Genomic DNA, 25,604 nt, shown 5'->3' on the forward strand with positions numbered 1-25,604 from the left:
CTTATGATGCCTCTATCTACACATGACTTATTAAGAAAATATTGTTGGTGGTATAAGAGACTGGCTCTGGAGTCAGGCCTTGACTGAAACCTAGCTCTGCCATTATTACCTGCGGGACCTTGCAAGTTACCTGACATCGCCACACCTCCGTTTTCTGTTCTATAAAATAGGGAGCTCATCAGACCTACCTCGGAGTCAGTGCAAGGATTAAATGAGATAATGCATGGAAAGCGCTCAGCACAGTGCCCGACATACAGTAAGTGCACAATAAATGTCAGCTTCTAGTATTACTTTAGCTGTTTTTACACTTATTTGTAAATTCTGTAAAGGTTCCATTACCTCTTTTGCTAGTTTCTGTCCTTGTTCCACACATATAGGCTTTTCTTTCATATCATTCAGTCTTGCTAAAGTTTTGGGGTCATCACGGAGATCAATCTAATGAAGAAAGGTCAATAATATCCCATAATAATTACAAGTCTTTAAAGATGAATCAAAGCATGGAGCCCCACTTAATTCCCACATACCAGTAAAAGATTAAACAAAGGATCTTAACTTTTTAAACCAACTAAGATAATTGCTTTCTTTCAGCACTGTATTTTCAAAAACTGTGATAGATTTTCTTATAACTTACAACTGAGCTTAAACACACATATTATTTGCTAAACCTCAGGACCATTGGTCTGAGAGCAACACCACAAGATAGACCAGAGAGAGTTTTCTTAAAACGGTAAGATCAAAGCAGACATACCTGAGTTCCTATTAATAAGAAGGGTACATTTGGTGCGTATTCCTTAAGTTCTGGTACCCATTCCTCTTTCACATTTTGAAATGAGGCTGGATTCACCACAGAGAAGCATATAAGGAAGACATCAGTCATTGGATAAGATAAAGGCCGCAGACGATCATAGTCTTCCTAAGGAAGGAAGAAAAACCTAATTATTTCTACTTCTTTAATTTACTCTAATATGTCCATTACATTAACATGGTCAAAGACACATGTTAGGACTATTCCACAAGTGAAATGTATGGCACGCTACATAAAACAGGATAATGCCCACTTGTTTTTGTTATTTCTCCTTTTGAAGTTCTGAACACCAGTGGGGTAAAAATATGACAAGATCATTGACAACTACAATGAAACTTGGAGAAAATATATTGCGATTACTAAAGCTATCACTGGAAACATTTTTCACTGAAAAGTCTGCATGAAGAATTGATTATAGCTAGATGTAGTATAAGTGTTACCATTTATAATAACTAACATGTACTGAAAGTTTACTGTGTCAGGGACTGAGCCGTATGCTCTCCCAAGTATTACTTATTAAAGCGCCCTAACAACTATGATAACATAGGTACCATTATCCCTGTTGAGAAAATTGGGGCACAGGAGTTAAATAACTTGGGTGGGGATGTATAAGCCAATAAGTAAAAGAGATGGGATTTAAACCCTGGCAATTTTACTCCAGAGCCTATGCCTTACCCACCATACATTTTTTTTGAAATCTTAAATCTTTGCTTTCCCTATTAATATAGGTTTTTTAAGTGTGTGTGTGTGCGTGTGTGTGTTATGTGAACATTTAAAGATAGAAACATATAGAGGAAATTCACACAAAAACCCTTTCCTCTCCAATTTCCATTCCCTTCCTGAAATGGAGATGTTTTCATGTGTATCTTTTCCAGTTCTTTTTCTATGCATGTATATACCTACAACTGTACACATTCAAACTTCTGCACTAGACGAGACTGTGCAATCCATGCTGTCCTGCACCCTTCGGTATGTCTTGGAGATCTTTCCAGACCAGAATGGTTAGACTGCCATGAAAGTCTAAACTGCTGCCTGAATGTGGGGCTAAAGGAACAACTATTCAGAGCACTTTGCACTCGGAGTTTCAGCAGCAGTTTTTCCCTCGTGGAACGCTTTTTCTTGCATGTTATCTTCTAACATTTTTCTCAGTGCATTGTTCAACTCACGCACATTAACATGTCAAAGTTTTGACTCTGGAGTTAATCCTTCTGTTTCTCTGTGATTCTTCCATAACCCGGAGCCCTGGGCAATAAAAGATTTCTCAGGTGTTGGCTATTACAGGACAAGAAGGGACAAGCCATCCCCAATCTTCTTCACCCTTTATTTTTAAAAGTGAAGGCTTCTAGTTGGTTTTTAATAAAGCAGTGCTCTGCTACTAAGAAATTAATAAACAGCCCAGCCGCAGTGGCTCAGTGGTTGAGCGTCCACCTAGGAACCAGGTCATGGTTTGATTCCCAGTCAGGGCACGTGCCTGGGGTGTGGGCTCAATCCCCAGTTGGGGGCTTGCAGGAGGTAACTGATCAATGATTCTCTCTCATCAGTGATGTTTCTATCTCTCTCTCCCACTCCCTTACTCTCTGAAATCAATAAAAAAATACTAATAAATAAATAAAGTAATGTGGGTATGAAACATGTTGCACCCCAGCCAATTAATATCAGAGGACAGATATTAGAATATGTCTTTAAAAATCAGTTTAGGGTTAAGTGGTATGATTAGGTGCATTAAATATACTTTCTGTACTCTGCTGCCTATTTCAAGCTGATTTTTAAAGACATCCTATCTAATAAAGAGGAAATCTGCTAATTGACCCTCATGCCATCGCAAAGATGGTGGTGCCCACAGTCAATAAGTAAGGAATATGCTAATTGACTGTCCCACCCTCAAAGATGGCAGCACCCACAGCCAATAAGGAGGAAATATGCTACTTGACTGTCACGCCCTCAAAGATGGCAGCACCCACAGCCACAGGATGGCGATGCCTAGTCCCCTCAGCCCTGCTGGGCGGCAGGCGCACGGCAAGGCTGGGCCCATCTCCAGACAGACCTGGCCGCTCTGTGCACCTGCCTCTGGAGTCCCCCAGCCCCCACAGCCCCCCAGCTGCCCAGGCTGCCTGAGGCTCAGGTAACCAGGGCTGGCTGAGGCTTGCGCTGCTGGCAGTGGCAGCAGCAGAGGTGTGATGGGGCATCGCCTTCCCCTGATCACCAGGTCGCCTCCCACCCCTAAGGGCTCCCGGACTGTGAGAGGGGGCAGGCCGGGCTAAAGGACACCCCCTCCAGTGCATGAATTTTCATGCACCGGGCCTCTAGTATTCTAATAAGGGGGGAAAGTGACAGCATTTAATCTCAGCATCCACCCCGCAACTCTACATTCCAGAGAGAATACATGGCATGCTCAGGGAATGGGACACTCTTGTTCAAAACCTCTCCTCATCCATATTTAGATCTCCAATTTTCACAGAATTAGAAATGGGGATACTATCTCATAGGATTATGAGAAATAAATGAAAGAATGCAACTCAATCCCTCAGCATAGTGCCAGGCACGTAAAAACCTCCAATGCTTGCACATAAATTCTTCATCCCATGGGAAACTGACTCTTCTATCCTCCATAAAGCCACACAGCATCACAGCGGTCCCACTCCAGACCTGGTTGTGCATCTCTCTCCAACCACAGAGAAGAAACTCCTTTAGTGAGAAATAAAATTTCTACACTGGCATCAAAACACACAAATCAAACTGAGGTCTCTTGAGGACAGCATCATTTTCAGATTAATAAAAGAGAATATTATTACTGTACTAATTAGTCACTTGAGGACTCAGAGCCTTAAGACTATTCAAAATGTAACTATATATATAGTTAGGTGCATTAACTTTATATATATATATATAACTATATATATATATATTTCTTAGAAATATATATATATTTCTAAGAAAAACAAATGAGATTTCTAAATGAAATTTTACTTTTCAAGCACATTTACTTCATCTGGGAAATTGGATGTGCACTCTTTCTCTAGAAGGGTATTGCAAAGAATAAAAAGAAAATGAATGCACAATTCTCTGGATATGCTTAATAATATTAATGCAAATATTCTACAGAACATAAGTGTTGTATGTTTGCTTTTATAATCATAGTGAGGCCTGACTTTCCTCAATGAGAGACGTGTGGCACAAAGGAAAGAAATTAGACCAATCACTTCTAGATATTTGTTAAATTGCAGATTTTGTTAAAATGTGAAGGATTTTGGGTTATAAAAACACAAGACAAAGACAAGTACATTTAGAACGCCTTAAAAACAAATGTTACCTCTGAAGTCTGAACTACCTAAAATGAACTCCGCCTGTACTCTCCAACTAAATAATTGGCAGTTATTATAAGAATGAGAGCCTTCTGCTTCCATCTAGCCTGAGTAATTAGAAGTCTAATAATAGCATATTAAAAAAATAAATGATCTCCTATGCATCCTGTACCCTCCATCATATAAAATGGTTTATATCCACTGTGCAGTATCTTGAGTGAACTTACGGTGAAATTCTGGATTTGAGGATGAATACAGTTCATTTCCAGCTATCTAGTTTAAATGTGACAACACAAAGAAAGTTAAATGTGGAACAACTGCCCTTCATTTTAAATAGCCCCATACCAAAGTCAGTAACTTCCCAAAGACAACTCTCTAGTGGTCTTCTTAATTAACAAACCAATTATATTTTAGTTCTTTAAAAGAAGATAGAGTTTTAGACATTTCAGCATGGTAACTGGAACCTTCTCAGGAGTAGAGAAAACCATATTAAAGATAACTGGTCTTCCATCAAAAACATGAAAAACAATCATGAGTTTGATCATAAGGATTATTAGAGTGCTTAGTAAAAGCTTTAGTTTCTGACCAACTGGCTAAGTACCAGAAGTGTCAAATTTTTTTAGAAATGTCTTTTGGTAGCTTAGTGATTAAGCTCTCGGCTTTTGTCAAGAGTCTTTGATCTACGATGATGACAGCCTTAACCCTGGAAAAATATCACACACTTACAACCTGACAAGGATCCTCAGACAAAAAGAGGCTGAATAAAAGTGTTCTGAGAGGAAAGAAAAGACCTTTAGGTGTAACAGAACTGCAGCAAGTGACCATCAGGAGGGATATCCCCTTCCACGTATAGGCAGCCAACAGTGCCCATGACCATCCCCACTTCAAAACGACCTTTGTCCCCTTCATGTGGACCTGGTGCTCTCTCCTACTTTAGTAAATTCTCTTTAAAAGACATATTTTTTTAGTATGTGTATGCCTATTTAAAATACATATCCAAACATGAATTTTAAGTAAACCCACTCACATCAGATAACACAGCCCCTCCCATGCTTTGTTAACTGGTATGCTTTCACACACCGGTCACCTAACATCAATTAGCAAAAATTTATTGAGATCGCACTGCTTGGGAGACATAAATACAAGGAATAATTGTCCTCTCTGGAGCTTACAGTTTAGTTGGGAGTTCAAGATATAGACATATAAAATGATAGGCATATATAATAATGGGAAAAATAAAAGTGGAAACTGGTCAGGTGAACACATAAATGCTTAACCCCCCCCCCCAAAAAAAAATTAATAAGCACCTACTATGTGTCCAGAATAGTGTGAAGTGCAATCATTAGGGAAATGAAGGACAAGATTCTTATCATATTTGACTTATATAACACCCTTATAATTTATACATTTGCAAAGCTCTGTCATAAGATACTTGTATGTTAAAAACAAGGCAACCAGCTCAAATGAGCAATAATAGTACCCACTATGTGCTCGTGCACCTCACTAGCACTTTGCAGACTTCAAAGCCATAGCCTAGAAGAAAAGAAATTTCAGTCCTAGTGTGGGAACATGCATAAGGTCAGCATGGAGGAGGAAGAATTTGACAGGTGGAGAAACACACAAACATTTATAACAGTCCCTGTTCTAAGGGAGTTCATGGTAATGGAGACAAATATGGGTGAACACTATATTACATGTCAGAATGTGGTAAATACCAAGAGTGGTAATTAGGGGATGCTAAAAGACTTCTTAGAGGAGGTGACCTTAAAGAGTGAAGGGAGCCCGAACTGGTTTGGCTCAGTGGATAGAGCGTCGGCCTGCGGACTGAAAGGTCCTGGGTTCTATTTCGGTCAAGGGCATGTACCTGGGTTGCGGGCACATCCCCAGTAGGAGATGTGCAGGAGGCAGCTGATCGATGTTTCTCTCTCATCGATGTTTCTAACTATCTCTCTCCCTTCCTCTCTGTAAAAAATCAATAAAATATATTAAAAAAAAAAAAAAAAAGAGTGAAGGGGATTGGCTCATATATGACCTACTAGCAATGTGGCCTTGGCCTAGTCACATACTTCTTAGATGGTCAGTTTCTCTGTCTTTAAAATGGGAGAACATCAGTGACAAATGTTTTGAAGGCTATACAGTGCCCTAAGAACATATTATGTACATGCGAATAATCCAGCATGTTACTTTAAGAGATAGTCATTTATCAAAACCTACAAGAGGTTTCCTCTGTAACAACCTTAAAAGATAAAATGTGGGACCACAAGGGAATAATTCTTTAACTGACAAGCCCAGACTTCTAAAGTTTAAAACAGCTTCTAACTACCTTAAGAGATGCCCCTGACAACTGGTGGTTTGTGGTATATAAAGGAACAACTTTGTCACTTTCAAAGCACACAGTAGTAATCTCCATCTGTTTCTCGTGAGAAGCCCAAAATAGGTATCAGGCATGGCTCCTGAAACACTGGAACCCCCAACAATAATTCTTTTTTTTTTTTTAATTTTTTTTTTTATATATATTTTATTGATTTTTTACAGAGAGGAAGGGAGAGAGATAGAGAGTCAGAAACATCGATGAGAGAGAAACATCGGTCAGCCGTCTCCTGCACATCTCCCACTGGGGATGTGCTCGCAACCCAGGTACATGCCCTTGACCGGAATCGAACCTGGGACCTTTCAGTCCGCAGGCCGATGCTCTATCCACTGAGCCAAACCGGTTTCGGCCCCAACAATAATTCTTAGTAATAACAGTCTATGAAACATCATTTCCTTTGTGTAATCCTGTCACTTTTGAGTTCATTTTACATTTGACTTCGTGAAATGAAAATATCACTTTTCACCCCCTTAACAATAATTGTGTTTTTCACGGAAGCTGGGTTATGTTCCTTTGGGCAGCATTTTGATAAGTTTGGTTCCAAATACATCAGTGATGAGTGTATTGAATTTGCCTACCACCTCCTACTACTACGGAACTAAAGAAAATTTGGGTAGGAAAAAGAATTTTTTTAAGTGCTATAAATTCCTAAGAGGTAACTGTTTTTCAAATAGTTGGCTTGTTTGTTTGTTTTGTTTTCCCTCATCTTCAGTTCAGCTGTGAAATGGTATTTATGTATATATCACTGGCCTGATCAGCTTTCAGTAAAAGAATTCTTGAAATTGAAGTTTTAGCTTCTAAATTTCAGTAACTGTCATTTTCATATATTTTGATTTATAATAAGTCAGGCTCCATTGATTTACCAATTATTTAGAAGTTAGTGAACTAAATCTTCGGCTTTTTTTCCCATCCCTATCTTCCTTCTAACTGCCTGACTGACCCTAACGCCTGGGTAGGTTGGCTGGAGGAAAAGGAAAGTTGAAATGTACAATGCGCCAGAGCACTGGCCCAGCCCTTGTCCAACAGTGCCATTATGAACCAGCACTTCCTCTTCTCTAAAAGGAGGGGCTGAGCTCGATCACCGCATTACATGGTTAAAAATGCTCAAAAGAACACTTTTTACCCTAGTGAACAGCCTTAGTAACAGATTTAATGTGGGAGGAGATTTAACCGATTGGGTAAAAATCAAGCGTTAGGACTCTGTTTTATCTAAGCTGACCCCACAAGACAGGGGATCAAGACTTAGCTAAATATGGCCCTCGGGCAAGCTGTAGTTCCCCATCTGTGAGGGGAGAATAAATATAGCATACACATGTGAAGATAAATGAGAGAGCTGGTCAAGTGTTCTGAGCAACAGACAAGCCTGACTTGCCAAAAAAAAAGACAAACCACAACTTCGGAGCCAGCGCAGTCTCTTCTGTGCGTGGTGAGGTGACTTCCCTCCGTGGTAAAGGGTTTAGAGCTGAAACTCTACCCTGTCTGGAGCTATAATGACCAGTCTCTTTCACTAAAACAGAGGTCAGCTGGCCTAAGGCACGCAGACAGAAGGTAAATGTCAGGTCATGCTTCCACACGGTCTACTCCTTTTCTAACTTTCTTGGCACAAATTCATGCTGATGGAATATTCATTCATTCATTTATTCTAACAAGTATCTGTCAGCTCAGGGCTGAGCGCTGTGAATGCTCTAGTGAAAAACAGACAGGGCCTTGCTCCAATGTGACAGGAGAAGGCAAGTGCCTCCCAACTAGGGAAGTGCTTCTGTGTCCCGCCAGGCTGTTTGGAAAATGTGGGAGTGTTTTTGATAGTCAACATGAATGAAGGATGAAAACTGGGGGAGGAAAATGAATTTTTTAAAGTGCTATAAATTCCTAAGAGGTAACTGTTTTCCAGAAACTTTTAAAATATTTGCCCCCCTCTCCCCCCAACACACACACACACTCTTCAGTTCAGCTGTGAAACGGTATTTTTATGGTGTCCCTATCGGTGTTCGGCGAGCCAGGGTATTACCATAATCTGTGTGCATGACTGGTGAGTGTACCGCCTGGCATTGATGAGCATGGAAAACCCTTTTATAATTACTTGAGTCTAGGATCTAACTCTGGTGCACGTAAAAGTACAAAGTATTTTTTGCACAGTTTTAATGAATTTTCTAGGAAGGTAATTTCAGTGCAAGTTGAAAGAGAAAAAATAGGCTGTATTTTATTTTGTTTAAACCATTACAGGAGTTGCTTACCATTATAGAAAATTGCACACCACCGGCAATATTGCTCTCAATAACTGAATCACCAATAAACCACAACTGTTAGTCAACATCTGTAGCTGTTATAATTCGTGGTAATTCTACCTCTAGGTAGGCATCTGACCACTTCATTATAATTTCTGGAGAACTCAGCTCTAAAAACTTAGGAGTTTAATACTGAAATAAATATTTTTTATGATGAATCACTTCCCTTTTATTTCTCTTTCCTATTGCTGCTAGGATGCTATATTGATTTAAAATCAGGTGCATTAGAGAGGTTATATTACTTGTAGATTTCACTCAAGGATAAGTAAAGGAGAAACATTTGTTATAAAAGAGGGGATGAGTTGGATTTGGTTGAAGCACTGAGCTAGGCATTCAACAAATAGGTACAAAAAGGACTCTAAATGCAAATTGAAATACGTGTGAGGAAGGAAAAGAGCCCAGTACTAGGAGAGAGATCACCAGGATGACGTCTCAGAGGGAGAGACATCTAACCTGAGATCTGAGGGAGGGTTTACGGAGCCAGATACAGGACAGTGAGTGCAACAGCCTGAGGCACAAAAGCCCTGGCTTCTGTGGGGGAGTGGGGGAAAGGCAGGGAGACAGGTGGTTGGAGAGCTAGCAGTCCTATATCATCAGAGCCTACTGCAATGGAAAGTCACCCAAAGGTGAAAAACGGGAGTCATGAATTTGGGGAGTTTTTTGTTGTTTTTTACTTTTTTGTTTTTTTTTTTGTAAAGGCAATTCAGGCTGCTCTGTGGAGAATGAATCAGAGGTGGGCAGGAGTACAAGGAGACAGAGTATTACAATAATTCAGGGGAGAACATGGTGGCTTGGATTGAGTGGCAGCAGGAGACAGCTAAAGAAATGGGGGGGTTCTAGATAAATTCTGGAAGTAAACTCAGACTTCAGTGATGGGCTGGAAGTGTGGCCAGAGGTCAGGGAAGTCTCTGGAATAATCCGGGGTTCGGTTTATGTAGCTGCACGGGGCTTGTCTTCTACAGGGAGATGAGGAAGACTGAGGGTGGAGAAGCACATTAGGAAGAAAATGCAAGAAGCCAGTTTTGGACATGTTAAGCTTGAGATGTTCAGAAAACTGTCAGAAAAGTGTCTCTGGAGGAGCTCTCTGCCTCTTGAGGTCCAGGCTCCTGCTTCAGATGCCTCCTTTTGGCTAAACCAGAAGAATCTCAAATTCAACATTTCTGAACTAAATTTATTCCCCTTCAAATCTGCAACTTCTCCTGTGTTCACCAGCTCGGTAAAAGATATCACCACTCCATCAGGCTCCAGCCGGACCCCTGGAGGTCCTTAGGATCCACCCCAAACACACAGCATGTGAGTCTATTGCCCAGCCAGCCTCACTGCCCTTTCCCTGTCCACATGTCTGAACCTGAGCAGATCCTCCTCGTCTCTCAGGCTTTGGTCTAGAAATCTCTTCATCCAACAAATCTTCCATTTAGATTAGGTATCACTAAGTACTTCTGCAGCACCCCAGGCTTTTTCTGTCATTCCCCTTCTTACGCTGTAATAGGATTGCCTCTTTTCTTCTTTGTAATCTGCACAGGGCTCCCTGAGAGCAGGGGGCTCTTCTTCAAAGCCTGGCTTATAGTCACTGCTACTCAATTCTTATTGAGTGAATGAGGGTAGCATGTGGGAAGGTGAAATCAAAAAGGCCAACTGCAGCCAGATCATGGGTGGCTTGCACAGTGCTGGCCGGCACCTCCTTTCACCAGGTACAAAGCTGGAGAAGGTGCATCGGGTACCTGGCTTCTGCAGGAACAGGCTAATTTCTCAGGCTGCCGTCACCACGTTCAGCCAAGAGTCAAACGGCCTCCTGTGATCAGGTCTATTCTGTGGTGCACCAATGGGTCCAACTCACCTGCCTGAATAATGGGCGCTCTAAAGAGGAGAGCCTCAGAGTGGGCACACTTCCAGCATTGTAGTTCCTGCTACTATTTTTACCTCTGCCTTCTAGTTATTGTCTTGACATTTATTTTACCTAAGTATGAAGGAATATTGTTGGCTGTCAACGAAGCATCCTTCTCCTATTTCCTTCTTCCCCAAACTGAATTTGTTCAGGACCCCATCACTCCTTCATCCAGACACATGCCCCTAATAGCTAAAAGAATTCCTGGTTGGATTAAGCCAATCATAGAGGTTCATTCCCCACCCCCTAACCAAAGGCATTTGTTCTCAAATGGGCACATGAGCTAAGTAGTCCAATCAGAATGAAGTAGCCTCTGGATTATCCAAGGGACTCATTCCCTGCCCCCTTCCCCAGTCCCCAACCTACCAAAGTCATTGGTTCTCTGTGGGCACATGGCCTAAGAAGTCCAATCAGAAAGTAGTCCCTGGCGTTGGTGGTATAGTGGTGAGCATAGCTGCCTTCCAGAAAGTAGTCCCTGGATCATCCAAGATGGCGCCTCATTCACCCCTTTCTGCTGCTATCCTCTGCTTTCTCTCTCTTCCTCTCTTCCTCTCTTCCTCCCTCCCTCCCTCCCTCCCTCCCTCCCTCCCTCCCTCCCTCCTTCTCTCACTCAGTATATAGCTGCCATTCACTGGGCTCTGCCTCTGCAGATCATGAAGACTGTTCAGGGACCCCCTCCGCATCAGCAATACTGTGGTCCCTGAATCACACTGCAGTACATGCTACACAGGACTAGCTATTTAGAGGGAGGCACGTGTAATAACCAGGCCTCACACTTCCCAGGAGTATCCCTCTCACCCTTTCCAACACTTGGCCTACAGAGGACCCTTGGGCATTGTGAATGCAGGTTACCTGGGCCTCCCATTGTGGGGTCCAGGGGAGGGGTCAGCCAATACAGAACTGTAAGTAATAGATGGGCCAAATCCGGAAGAAACATCATTCTCCTCAGCTGTGAACTCACACCTGCCTTTGAGGCTGGGGAAGAGGCTTACAAAGACTAAAGTCTCTCACTGGCCTTTTAATACACCAAGGCAAGAGGCCAAACAACAAGAGAAGACCCCAGGAACGACACTGGTTTTCTCCATGCCCAGATGCGGCAGCCAAGCTGCATGGAGGAGTTAAACCATGACTAACAAACCCACTTGGAATCTGAGTGCTTAAACCACACTCCTTGGCCCAACATGCAGTGAAATTTGCCATCTGACGATGAGAAAGTCTTCTTGGCAGGCAGGCAAAATCAGGATGACCTAATGCAGTTCACAAATACAGTCACAGAACAGGCCCTTAGAAAAATACAGCTTCTGGACTGATGAAAATGTTTTGGAACTCGATCAAGGTATAGGTTTGCAACATTGTGAATGTATACTAAATGCCACTGAATTATATGCTTTATTTCATTCTTTTTTAATTTTTCATTAATTTTTAGAGGGTGAAGGAGAGAGAGAGAGAGCGAGAGAGAGAGAGAGAGAGAGAGAGAGAGAGAGAGAGAGAGAGAGAGAGAAAAGAGATACATTGATTGGATGGTGCCCAACTGGGGATCAAACCTGCAACCTAGGTATGTGCTCTGATTGGGAATTGAACCAGTGATCTTCCAGTGCACAGCATGATGTTCCAACCAAGTGAACCACACCAGCCAGGGCTGAATTGTACACTTTTAAATGATTCATTTTATGTTGTGTGAATTTCACTGGAATTTAAGAAAAATACAGGTCCATAAGTGTGCAAAGCTGGGACCTTGCAAGTACTCACATATATGCACACGTGCACACACACACAGAGTAACAGAGATTTCTTTGAAATTCAGAGAGGTGAGGCACACAGCAGAAATACCCTGCAGGAAGTCCCCGGAGCCCAACACATGCACTGCCCAGGACCCGCACTGATCCCGTGGCAGGCTTCCCCGCTGTTGAGCACCGGAGCTCAGCTTATCCTCCTTCGTGCTTATTTTATACCAACCCCCTGACTGTTCTGCATTTCTTCCTTCATCTTCTCCTGCCAGCTCTGGCCCTCTTGTACTCCAGGAGGCTCCCAACAGAGCCCCTCCAGTCCTCTAGCAAGTAACCGCATCACATTAGTACACCCGTGTTTAACTTCACAGCTCCGAGAATCAACCATGTGATTAGAGGAGAAGGAAGAGGGGCTGAAGCGGAATCAATTGCCAATGGCCAATGAATTACTCAATCGTGCCTACTCAATGAAACCTCCATGAAAACCCAAAAGGACGGTTTGGAGAACTCGGGGTCAGTGAATTCGTCCAGGTGCATGACCAGCGGAACCTCACTCTCTGCCTCACCACCTGAAAAATGGTTCCTAGAGCCAGGGGCAAGATGCCATTAACACAGACTGACAGAAGAGAATAAAAAAGGAAGGCAAGGGTTACTCAGCCATTAAAAGAAATGAAGTATGGCACATTCTTCAACACGATGAACCTTGAAAACATTATGCTAAGTGAAAGAAGCCAGACACAAAGGTTACATATTCTATGATTCCATTTAAATGGAAGCAAATCCATGAAGACAAAAAAATGGATTAGCAGTTGCTAGGAGTTGGAGGGAAAGGGGAATAGAGAGTGACTGCTAAATGCGTTTCTTTAGGAGGTGATGAGAATGTTCTGGAATTAAACAGCGCTGATGGATGTGCAACTTTGTGAATATATAAGATCCAATGAATGTGAGTTATATTTCAATTTTTTAAAAAAGGAAAGAGGAACCCGCCAGCATGGCTAGTTGGTTGAGCATCGACCTATGAACCAGGAGATCACAATTCGATTCCCGGTTCAATTACTGGTCAGGGCACATGACCAGGTTGCGGGCTTGATTCCCCAGTGTGGGGGGTGCAGGAGGCAGCCGATCGATGATTCTTTCTCATCACTGATGTTTCTATCTCTCTCCCTCTCCCTTCCTCTCTGAAATCAATAAAAATATATTTTAAAAAAGAAAAATAAATAAAAATAGAAAAGGAAAGAGGAATAAACTTATACAATAAGCAGTCTGGTCCACCAGGAATTCTGAGTGATCGCTTCTTCATGAACACCAGCCTGCCAAGGTGTGGCTGCTTCCACACTGGCCTGCGAGGTCAGGCAGCAGGATGTCAGGGCTCCGCCAGGGCCGCAGGCAGCGTTCAGTCTCCCCTCCTATGGAGGCAGAGCTGAGCAGCTTAGCCCATTCTCTGCACCTTCATTCCCTTGCTTCCACCAGAGGGCCACAGGACACCCTGGAGGGGACACTGGCCTCCAACACACTGAAGCCTTCCTAAAGAGCCAGACTTACTAGAGAACAACACACACTCTGACCAAACAGCCCTGACAGCCTTTCTACTAACGGGCCCCATGAGTGAAGAAATGAGCTCTATTGTGCTTAAACGAGCAATGCACTAGACAACCATCTGTAACCTGATGTCATTTTTAAATTTATTGTTTGATTTTTAGAGAGAGAAAGGAAGGGAGAGAGATAGAGAAAGGAACATTGATTTGTTGTTTCACTTATTCATTGGTTGATTCTTGTATGTACCCCTGACCAGGGGATCAAACCCACAGCCATGGCATAGCGGTATGACACTCTAACCAGCTGAGCCACCCGGCCAGGGCTATAACCTGATTTTAAAGACTTCAGTCATGTACAGACAGATCAGAATTCCTTTCAAAGTGAACTGATAAGAAAGCCAACATGGAAGTGGGAAAGTCATGGGGAAGGTTCTTTCCATAAGTTTTCTGACAGATTTCCCTAAATCCAACACATACCTGGTTTCCTACTGGGACCCCCCTCCACCAAACCTCATGCTAAGTGCTTTGTGCCCCATTACCATCTGGGTGCTAAATAAAGATTTACACGTGAATAAAACCAAATGCTAACAGACAATTTGCTCAGTTGAAACTGAAAGAAGGGGTTCAACCTGAAGAGAACCTCAGGAGCACCTTCTGCCTTTCTGCAGCTGGATGGAGACAGAGCTACTTCCTGCCAGGCATAGCCCCTTCCCCATCCCTGCAGGGCCAAGGAGTCCCCAGAAACACCTTAGGGTCGTAAATGTGAGCGCCGAACCAGCCTGCCTGGGAGGACAGCTCTTTGAAAATTAAGCTGGGGCAAATGGAGTTTTAATTGAACTGGACAATCAGAATTAAATGCTCTTTCTCAGCAGTGGCTCTTAGAGGCAGCACACTTTGAGCCAACTCATTTGTAACCCCAACCATTAGGCCATTTGAAAGCGGATGTCTTTTCTACACTGAACAGTTTAGAAGAGAGGAGGATGGAAGGAAGAACTAATTTTAAAGTGGTGTGTGTGTGTGTGTGTGTGTGTGTGTGTGTGTGTGTGTGTGTAGGAGAATGGAGGAATGGAGGAGGACAGCCAGAGAAGTAATTCCTGCCAAGATGGGTGTCTGAGTAACAGCCCTTCCTCCCACCTTTCCTGGTGTCCTGCCTGAGGAGTTTTAAAACAAAAGGACCTCATCGCCATCTGTTGCTCTGGAACTAATTTAGCACAAACCACACTGGCATCCTCTGTAGGGGCAGGCCTGTCACCACCCAGAGTGCTAACCTCAGCTACAGAGAGGAGCCCGGGCCCCAGCCTGTCTGGCTGCTTAATGTACAGGAGAGAAAATGGCTTAGCAAAGAATACCCATGGAGCCTACTGTGTGCACAGCCCTGGGCCCGACAGCATACCAATGGAGCCAAGGGAGGCTTAGAAAGTTCTGCTTCTGTGTTTTCCTGGCCCCATCACCGGGAGAGCTAGGAAGGCTGGATGCTTCAATTCATTGGAACAAATATGGAGAGTCACAACCATGCGCAACGAACTAGAAAGGAGGTGTGTTTGGTGGGGCAGGGGTTAAAAATAAATAAATCTCACACTCCAGGGACAGGGGGTACGGTGAGGGTGTGTGTGTGTGTGTGTGTGTGTGTGTGTGTGTGTGTGTGTTGGAGGAGGGGGGAGGAAGGTGGCTTGCTAAGAGGAGGTACGTAAGTACACAAACATTCATGAACTCCCTCTGTAGCTCTGACATCTCCACCTGCACTGGAATGGAGAGCTCATTGTAACAGAGATGTCCCGAAGCTTCTGATTCAGGTCTGAGGTGGAGCCTAAGAATTCGGATTTCTAACAAGTTCACTGGAGATACATGTTGGTTTGAGTTGCACATCTGAAAACCAGTGCAGGAAGTCAAATCCTTCTTAAGCATCTAGTACATGTAAGAATCCAATCTGAGCAACTTTCTCCATCAAAAATTGACCTGGAGAACCCCTTGGTCCACTTAGCTCTTAGGAAGGACAGACATGGAAGGACAGACATGGCTGCCTCTGCGTCCCCAGTGAATAGGCACCCGCTCCTCTCCCATCACTCACTGTTGGCCCCTTCACTGAACTGTGAGCTCCTGGGGGCAGGGCCGGTGCCTGACCTGTCTTATAAGCCCTGCTCCTGGCACAGGGCTCAGCCCAGATCTGGTGCTTGGGGATGTTTGCTGACTGACTGCATGAATATTTTCATCTGGTCCTGACAGCTGGCCAGGCAGGAGGAATGGGAGCTCACGCAGAGGTGGTGCCAATGGGGACAGCCCAGGAAGGCAAGCAAAATGCGTGGCAGGCGACAGAAAACATTCTGGGTGCATCCAGGGCATATTCGAGTGGAAGAAAGACAGATTTGAAATGGCAGTTTTCACCTAAACAAGAGAACTCTTGGAGAAAAGAAAGACTTGGGGCAACTGCTTGGGACAGAAAAGACACCTGTCACTTGCAGGCCGAAGCTGTCCTACTCAGCAGCCCCAAACAGCAAGCTAATGCCAAGCGAAGGCTGGCAGGCAGAGCAGGGGTGAGAGCTCAAAGGGCAGGGAGGCAGCCCTGCCTCCTCGGCCTGAGAAGTCAGCTCATGTCAAGAGCATCCCCGTTCCTCCTTCCTGGGAAGAGGCTATACTTCCACACAAATGGCACCGAGCCTCCCCCACACCCTCACCAGCCATTCAGCCACCAGGCATCTCTCTTTTTAAGCAAGAGTTGAGGTTAGTGAACAAACTGACAAAACACCCTCATCTTCCCAGGTAGAAGGGAGTTTTTCTTGGAGCCACTTTAGCAGCAGCCCCTACTGTCCCACTTATAGACACCACTCCACCAACTCTTCTGTTTGTAAAAGCAATGCACTTCTCACATGAAATATTCAACAACAGAATATATACAACTAAAAGAGACATTTGACACTGTCAAGCTGCTTTGTGTAATTTAACATAACCCGGGACCTGAGCTGGACTGGACAGCCTGCCCTGTAATCTTGGCCTTTTACCAGCTGTGTGGCCTGAGCAAGTCACTTAATCTCGCAAAACCTACAAAACGAGGCGGCCATGTGCTAACCACTTTACTTACGGAGCAGGTGAGAAGCCCCAAGTGCAACACGCATTGCAATCTGTAAAATGCAACATGCTTTGCACTCTGTAAAAATGCCACTCAATGACCAGTGTGTCATGACTAAACCCCGAATTCTGTCCTGAGTCCAGGATGGACTGAATCACTTCTCTCTCACCAGCCTCTTGAAAAGAAACTGCAACAACAATAAAGGCCCCTTCCCCTACTTTTTGTCCTTTTTATTAAAATCAACAAGCAACACAGCCCCAGATTGATATCTCCTAATTACCAAGTTGTCAGTTATGGGGTGAAAAAACTCCATAATTTAGTTATCAACCCTACTCCACATGCTGACACTGACAGCAGGGATCTGAGATCCAGAAAAAGACACATTTGAGACACCCCCCTGCCCGCACTCCTCCCCACCCAGAATAGGAGCTCCCGTGGACCCTCTGCCTGGCAGGACCTCCTTTAGTCCAATGCTTCCCAAGCTTTCACTTCATGCTACAGAGAAAAGAGATGCCATGTTCAGCACACAGCGGGCGGGATGAAGGGGCCATGGGTTAAGTGACCGAGGTTGGACTGCTCAAGTCAGAAGGGACAACCTGGGCCCGGGGCTGTCTGTCCCAGGCTCCATGAGCCCGAGAAAATCCGTTATCTGGGAGCTGAGCAGCTCTGATTTGATCCAATGGCTCCACAATACAATCCCCTTTATACAAATAAGGAAACTGAGGTTTTGAGAGGCCAAGCTCCTTGCTGGAAAGTGGGCGCTGGCGGTTCAAAGTGGGGGCCCACAGAGGTAACCAGGGTACTCTACTGCTTCCCAACTCTTCCTGCAAGCCTAGACCTCCCAAAAGGCTCACCCCTGCCACCCCTTCCCAGCTGGGACCGGGCAGCGCTCGGTTGCACATAATGAGCTTTCCCAGGTGCTCGGGCGGACCTTTCTGCGATCGGATCCCCCGTTTCTTCTCCACAGAAGATCAGAACACAGAGAAGGCCCTGAATCCACACCAACTGCCTTGAACTGGTGTGGCGCCACCCAGGCTGGCCTGGCCATCACTCTCAGCAACCACAGGCTGAGCATCAGGCCATATGGGGCAACTACACCTCATCCCTACCCCTCACAGCCACCCTGCAAGGTAGACATCATCTCCTCTTACAGGGAGGGGAGGGGGATCACACGGGTGAGCAGCGGGCCAATAGTCTTACAGCTACAGAGAAGAGGACCTGGGATTCAAGGTTGGTCTGGAGCAGTGGTCGGCAAACTGTGGCTCGGCAAACCACGGCTCGGCAAACCGTGGCTCGTGAGCCACATGAGGCTCTTTGGCCCCTTGAGTGTGGCTCTTCCACAAAATACCGACTTCTGCGCATGGGCCCCAAAGTTTCAATCGCACTATACGTGCGCGCCCGCACGTGGTATTTTGTGGAAGAGCCATACTCAAGGGGCCAAAGAGCCGCATGTGGCTCGAGAGCCGCGGTTTGCCGACCACGGGTCTGGAGGATCTAAATCCCACAAGAATCCATCACTGCCAAGCTGCCTCTTTCCCAGGAGATCTGAGACCTGAGATGCAGAGGCCTGAGCCTGAGAGACAGCTCTGGGGGACGGACCCACTGGTGAACTTACACGCAGGTTCTGGGTGGGGATGAAATTGATGGCCTGCTGCACACCTCCATACCGTCACTCCTTTTAACCTTCCAGCTTACTACTGGGTTAACAAAGCTTTTTTTTTTTCCCCCAAGAAAGGGGTTGTGCCCGAAATTATTCTCTAATAGCCATAACCTTAGTCTTTGGTTAACCTTGTAGCAAAAATGAGTTGACAGCCAAATGAGAATCAACTCAACCTAAGGGATATCTGATGTATGCCTTCCATGCCTCAGGTTCTGGGCTAAGTACTGGAAATGTGGCAGAGAAAAACAGACACAGTGGTCCGTCCCCAGGGAGCTTCCGGAGAGCAAGAACCGGCCAGGAGGTGCTGCAGGCAGTGGATCTGGGAGATCTCTACTGAGGCAGCTGGGAGACCTGGGGGAGCTCCGATGGCCCAGCCATAGCCATCCTGCCACCCCTCCCTGGCTGGGTGTCCCCTCACTTCCTCAAGCAAAGCAACTGCCAGCCCGAAACTAAAAAATAAAAAAAGGAAGAGCGAACTGCTGAGAGCCAGGAAAGCTGCTCCTTGACCCCTGCTTTGCCAAGTGAGGGCAAAACCAAGCCCCTCCGAGTGAAAGGAAATTCAGCAGAGGCTCACGAATTTCAGTTTCTTTAAAAAGACATGTGTGGTCCTTGGTTTTGTTTCTGTGTACCTGCTTCTCTTGTCTCCTCCTTGCAGTATTGCTCTTCTGCACTGGAGGCCTCTTGGTAGGAACTGCTGCTGCTAACACGTGTGTCATTGCTAGAAACCGATACCCCCTGGAGAGCTGCTTTGTTTTGTTTCCTTTTAATACTGAAACCCCAAATTCCACAACAAAATCGAAAAAACCCGGCTCTCCATTAGGCCTCTGACCCAGGAGCTTTACAGCAGTGCTCCCCACCTTTCTGATACCCTGGCACACACTGAGAATGGCACACTGCCCCACCCCCTGCGGCACACCTGTAACACCCATTCCTGATACACCTGCTGGGAAACTTGGGTTCCCAGAGTGTGTAAATGTCACCAAACCTCAAGAGAATCCTGGCAGAAGTGGAGAAGCCAGATGGATCAAAGAGTCAGGAAGGGGACGGGAGACACAAAGAGAAACCAATCAGATCTGATGGGACTGCCCCACCCTGAGGTCCCTGCTGCCTGCCTGAGCTGGCACATCCCAAACCCACATCCGAGTCCCAGGAGAGGGAAACACAGGGCATTCAGTTGCTGCAAAGGCTTTGGAGTCAACAAAGGCCGTCCACCTTCCTAGCAGAGAAGGAAGCCAGCATTCCATGTGACGTGGTGCAGGCTGGAGATATAAATAGCTTCTAAAAAGGTTAGCAAAATGCACAGATGACAAATCTACAGTAGGTTACTAAGGGAAACCAGGATGCTTAGTGCCAGCATCCCACCTGTTGCAGCTGATGCCTGGAAGGAACCCTGTGGCTCCTCCTAAACTCTGCTCCCTGGGCCCCTCATGGATATAATGTGGGGCTGCAGGCACCTGGAGCCTGGGTGACATGAGTGGGCATTTCCTACGCCCGACTGATATTCCCCGCAGGCCTTTTCCAAAGTAAAGAAAACTTTTTTCCTAATCACATCTCTGCTTTCTGTAAGCCCAATTTCTTCATCTGGGAAAAGTCTACCTGGGAAGATAGAGTGAGGAACAGAGCCTAAAGGTGGGAGGAGCCCTGGCCCTCCCCTTTCCCCTTCCCATTACACGGGGCCCTTGGGGGCTGCCCCAGGAAATGCAGAAGGCGGGGCCTGGCGGGGAATTCTGAGGCTGCCTCCCAGGGAGATTCCCTTCTGGTGGGGAAGTGCTTCCCTGGGTATCCAGAGGGCTTGCAGGGCAGCCACAGATGCTAGGCTATGTTAGGAGAGAAACAGATCTGGCTTGTCACTAAAAAAGCAACCCCAAGCGACATCTGAATTAAGGGTATTTATAGCTCTCATGGATGTGCCCTTAAACTTGTATGCGTTGAAGTTAACAGACATAGCAATGGCATGCCCAAAAGCACACATATAGACTTCCACACACAGAGGCAGTGGCTAAATCTGGAACTCTAGAGAACCCAAACTCACCCCCAACGCACCCTCCAGAGTGTGGGTATTCCAGGGCCTGGGATAAACTGGGCGTCAGTCCTCTCTCTTCAGGGTATCAAGTTCTGCCTTCCTGCCAAGGATTAAGAGATCAGCCTGGAGCCAGAAGCTCAAGAGCAGCTTGCCAAGCAGGTCCCCACCTCTCAGCTGCACAGAGAGCAAGAGCTCTTCCCACTTCCCATGTGCTTCCAAACAGTGCAGAGGCAGAGGGAAAGTCTCTCCTCTTCAGCCCCTCCCTGAGCAGACAGTGGGGCTGCTGCAGAGCCTACGCTGATCCTGAAAGCCAAGCAAGAAAGGAGAAGCTGCACAGAGCCCCGGGCCGGAAGCCAGACCCCTGCACAAGGCACCAGTGAGGAGGAAGGCCTTGGCCTCAACTTCCACTCCAAAATGCTAGGCAGTCAAAATGTCAGCTGCTCCTGGACCACCCAGGGGCTTGGCCAGGAGAGGGGGCATCCCTTTAGCAGGAATGCCAGTGAGTGTGTTGGGGATGTTGAGGGATGTCCCCAGGCAGAAAATGTGATGGGGACCAATACTGGCCAACACACGCACATTCCTATTTCTTCCTCTTCCTCTCTCTCTGTCTCTCAGAGGTCTCAGCAGAGGTCAAGAGAGGAAGCAGCCTGCTCTGGAAGGCAAAAGCTCATCTACTATAGGCATACCTCAGAGATACTGTGGGTTCCGGTCCAGACCACCACAATAAAGTGAGCTGTAACCTTTGCTGGTGGAGGGCCTTGCCTTCTATTTGTACAAAAGTGCAACCTCTGGGAAGTGCAATAAAGCAAAGCGCAATGAAATAAGGTATACCTGTAGTCATCTCTTGAGTTCCCTAATACATAAATTGGGCAAATGTTTGCTTATGGCTTTGAACAGGGGTCCTCAAACTTTTTAAACAGGGGGCCAGTTCACTATCCCTCAGACCGTTGGAGGGCCGGACTATAGTTTAAAAAAAAATCTATGAACAAATTCCTATGCACACTGCACATATCTTATTTTGAAGTAAAAAAACAAAACGGGAACAAATACAATATTTGTATTTGCATGTGGCTCGCGGGCCGTAGTTTGAGGACCCCTGGCTTTGAATTTCGCTGGGGTCCAAGACCAAGAAGAATAAGTACATAGACTACAAGTTCCAACCAGAGGGAGGTAGTGTTGCTGTTATTCAAATACAGTGAGTGCATGAGGGAAAGCATCTGTTTCCAGTGCTGTGAGCTGCTTCCTCATTCCCATTTTGTCTCCCAAAGTAGAAGCAACTGAAACCTACACAACCCACTTTTTTCTCAAATTCTATACTGAACTCTTAGTTTTTCTAAGTTTCTGTTACATCACTGAGGGTGCAGGCTCTGATTCGGAAAGAAAATCATATGACACAACAGGGCACTTAGAGCAGGGAGCACTCGACTGTGTCCGTGGGTCGGTCCATGATGCGGACTGTGGGAATCATCAAGTGCAAAGCTGGATCCACACCTCTGCTGAGAACAGAATAGGATCTGGAATCCTAGTGGGATTGCTATCAACTCCAGGCATAATACACTGTCCTCTTCCACCTGCAATCCCTTCCCCCCACAAAGCTGCCCAGGGTAGAATATGATAATTTGTCGTAATATATTATACATCTACTATGAGTGAAGAAATTTACATACATTAAACAATATAAGCTGGCCTAAAACACTGCAGTATAGAGTCTAATTATCCACAATTTTACTAGATTACAAAGAAGGAAAATAACTTAGCTAGAATCACATGACTAGTAGAGCAAAGGAGAGATCTGAGCCCCCTTTGGTTTCAAAGCCCATGGCCTTTCCTCTACTGCCCATCAGGCTTAAAAATTCTCGTGTGTGTGTGCATGCATGTGTTTATCATTATTTAAGATTAACCTGATACATATTCATAGAGGCATGGGGTCTTAATGACCAAATACAACATTGAAATCTCCTACATAACATGCATAAACAGGCATCTGATCCAGACACTTGCCCCTATGCTGTCATCAGTCATGGCAGATCCTTCTCATAAATTTATTCTTTTGACCTGCCAGGTGCTTAGCACAGTGCTAGGTATACCCTAGGCACTTGCCATTTAATCTCACTGGTGAGTCCTTTGCTAAGATTGCATATTACAGTAGTAATAAATCCTTAGATGCTGAAAGATGAATTATCACTAACTTTGATGCAAAAACAAAAGTCTCAGACATTGGGAGAAACACCAACTTGACCAACAGAGGAGGTGTCCCACCCACTGGGCAAAAACATTAATATTTGAACCTCACTAATAGGTTGACTCCCCCACTTGGTATATAGCTTACAATCTCTATAGGAAACAGCAATTATGATGACATATGGAAAGCCCTGATTTTGTGAGTGGGCCCTAACTTTGAGTGACTTTTTGGATCGGGGTTCTCTATTCTCTGTAAAGCTGGCTTACAGCCCCCACTCAGAAAATGGCTGTGAAGATTTCAAATACTCCCAGCCAGTGTGGCTCAGTGGTTGAGCATTGACCTATGAACCAGGAAGTCGTGGTTCGATTCCCAGTCAGGGCACATGTCTACGTTGTGGGTTCGATTCTCAGCAGGGAGTATGTAGGGGGCAGCTGAACAACGATTCTCTCTCATTCACTGATGTTTCTATCTCTCTCTTTCCCTCACCCTTCCTCTCTGAAATCAATAAAAAGATATATTTTTTAAAATTCCAAATACCATGTCTACAGACATATAAGCAATTCAATCAACCCAGGTGGTATCTCAGCACCTCCCATGGCTTTCTGCCTCAAGTAGGACAGAGTCAGACCCATGTCCTAAACAAAGCAAGACCTCTCAAGAGCTGCGACCTTAGGTCAGCAACCTCACCTCTCTGAGTCCCAGTTTCCTCATCAGCAAAGATGAAACATCACCTATCTCATAGGGTTGTTTTGTGAAGAAAACATAATAATATTTGCAAGTGGTCACCCCATGCCCAATATATAGAAGCAACTCAGTAAATATTAGTTGGGTTTAAATGTGCACAGAACAGCTCTGACATACACATATCCTGTTGAATAGGAACCGTGGTAAAAACAAAACAAAACAAAACAAAACAAAAAGTCATAGTGACAAGTAAAAGAGAAAAGGAAAGAAGAAGGGGTAGTGACAGAAGTTAAAAATAGAGGCCATATTTTAAAACCTGACTCCTTTCAACCAATAATTTTAACTTGTTGTTTAAAAGTAAAGTGCACTGCTTAAAAGTTGGTCTCCATGCATTCTGATAGCTGGAAAGAATAACAACCAGGCAAGCAACCAAAAGGGGCCCAGAAGACCTGGTTGGACTGACTTGGGTCGGTTTGGATAAAGGAGGCAGCCTCAGGCACCTCCCACTGCAACCGTTTCTCAACCCTCAGATGCTTCTCTAATGTGACAGTTTAGAAACCAGAGGTCACATCAAGGAACCCCCCAAACAAGACATTTTTCAGAACCTAACCTGGTACCACAATTCTGAAATCCAAAACTAGAAAAGCCACAAAGAACAGCTCCCCTTTATTGAGAACCTTCTTAGTATGTGCCAGACTTGGTGCTAAGCCCCCATTTTACAGATAAGAAAGCTACTACTGAGCATCCCCCAAAGACTCTCGCTACGTCTCAGCTGCTCACATATCTGCATGACATGTGGAAACTTCTGCTTGAGTCTTCAGATCTAATCACAGGGCTGGATTCTGCAAAACTTCATCATACAATCTAGCCCCACAGCAATAGTGGGTCTGGGAAGAGGGTGGAGCTGGGTCAGAGGAAGAGAGAAGAGGCCTTAAACCTTTAGGAGACACCTCTAGTTTGCAAATAATGGTCAGAGGCTGCCAGGAGAAGTGTGCATTTCCTTTCTACAAAATAATCTCTCCCAGAAAAAAAAAAAAAAGCCAGTCACCTGGCCTTCCTAGGCAAAAGAAATAAAGTCCTTCTTCCAAGATTCACACTGAACTCCTAACCCTTCCAGCCCCTCCCAGCCCCAGGGAGCGGCTAAATGGTTGTTGTTTCTTTTCTTTTTTTTCCCTGTGGTCCCCTGGTAACACCACAAATTATGTTTTCAGGGACTCCAGTCCCAGAGTGCAGTGATGTTGTAATAAACATAACCAGGACCAAATGCCTTCCCATCATATTAGATGATGCCATTTTCCACCAATCAGGCTCCTCCGGCAGGCAGGCCACTCACCAATGAGGGACCAGACAGAAGCTGTGAGGGGGAGCCCTGGGCATCTGCAACCAAAAATAAGGGCGCTTCACGATTGGCTGCTGCCACTTTGCAACAGGAGTTGGGACCCACACACCAGGCACCACACAGAAGGCACACACACAAGCAAAAACTTTCACAGCCCAGGCGTTCACATGGGGTGGGCTGGTCTGGGGTTTGTTGTTGGGTTTTTTGTCCTTTTCCTAATTTGCTGACTTGAAAAAAAGAAATAAAGACGATCCAGAGCAGCCCCTCGCAGACACGCCCTCCCTCCTTAGACACCTCAGTTTCTAAAGGCCCTTCGCAAGCACCCTGAATCTAGAAAGGGGAGGGGGTGTAGGCCAGGGGCCAAGACACTCACCTGTCCGGCCGTGTCATAGAGTCCCAGGAGGTACTGCTTGCCCCCTACGGTGACGCTGACTGCAGGGGCAGAAGTGGGGGTGGGGAGAAAAGCTCACAATTACTTAGACGCTGGGGCAATTTCGCTTCCCACCAGGACCTTCCACTCCCAACCCAGCCGGAGGCCGGAGGGCGCTGGAAGGGAGATGTCACCCCTTTTCCCTAGTGCCCGGCTCACTCTGAAGTGGCGTGAGGTGGGGGTGCGATGGGCCCCCCCAGCTACAGCCTACACCCTTCTCCCAAGTCCCGCAGCCCCGTGTCTCCCGCCGGGTCCCCCACATGTTTTCCCGGGGGCTGGGGGCAGTAGGGGAGGAGGTGGTTGGGAAGGTCA

General features: G+C 45.5%; 1 protein-coding gene across 1 annotated transcript in view; it reads right to left on the reverse strand.

Moving 5' to 3' along the window:
* RHOQ (ras homolog family member Q) overlaps window positions 1–25,604 on the reverse strand; it is a 32,629-nt gene that overhangs the window by 6,268 nt on the left and 757 nt on the right. The window contains exons 2-4 of the mRNA XM_036334677.1: window positions 25,236–25,294; window positions 749–913; window positions 340–435 (exon numbers count right to left, since the gene is read on the reverse strand). Coding sequence (XP_036190570.1) covers window positions 340–435; window positions 749–913; window positions 25,236–25,294 — 320 coding nt within the window. The remainder of the gene's footprint in view (window positions 1–339; window positions 436–748; window positions 914–25,235; window positions 25,295–25,604) is intronic.

This window comes from Myotis myotis, unplaced genomic scaffold, assembly GCF_014108235.1.
Source record: "Myotis myotis isolate mMyoMyo1 unplaced genomic scaffold, mMyoMyo1.p scaffold_m19_p_14, whole genome shotgun sequence".
NCBI classification, from domain to species: domain Eukaryota; kingdom Metazoa; phylum Chordata; class Mammalia; order Chiroptera; family Vespertilionidae; genus Myotis; species Myotis myotis.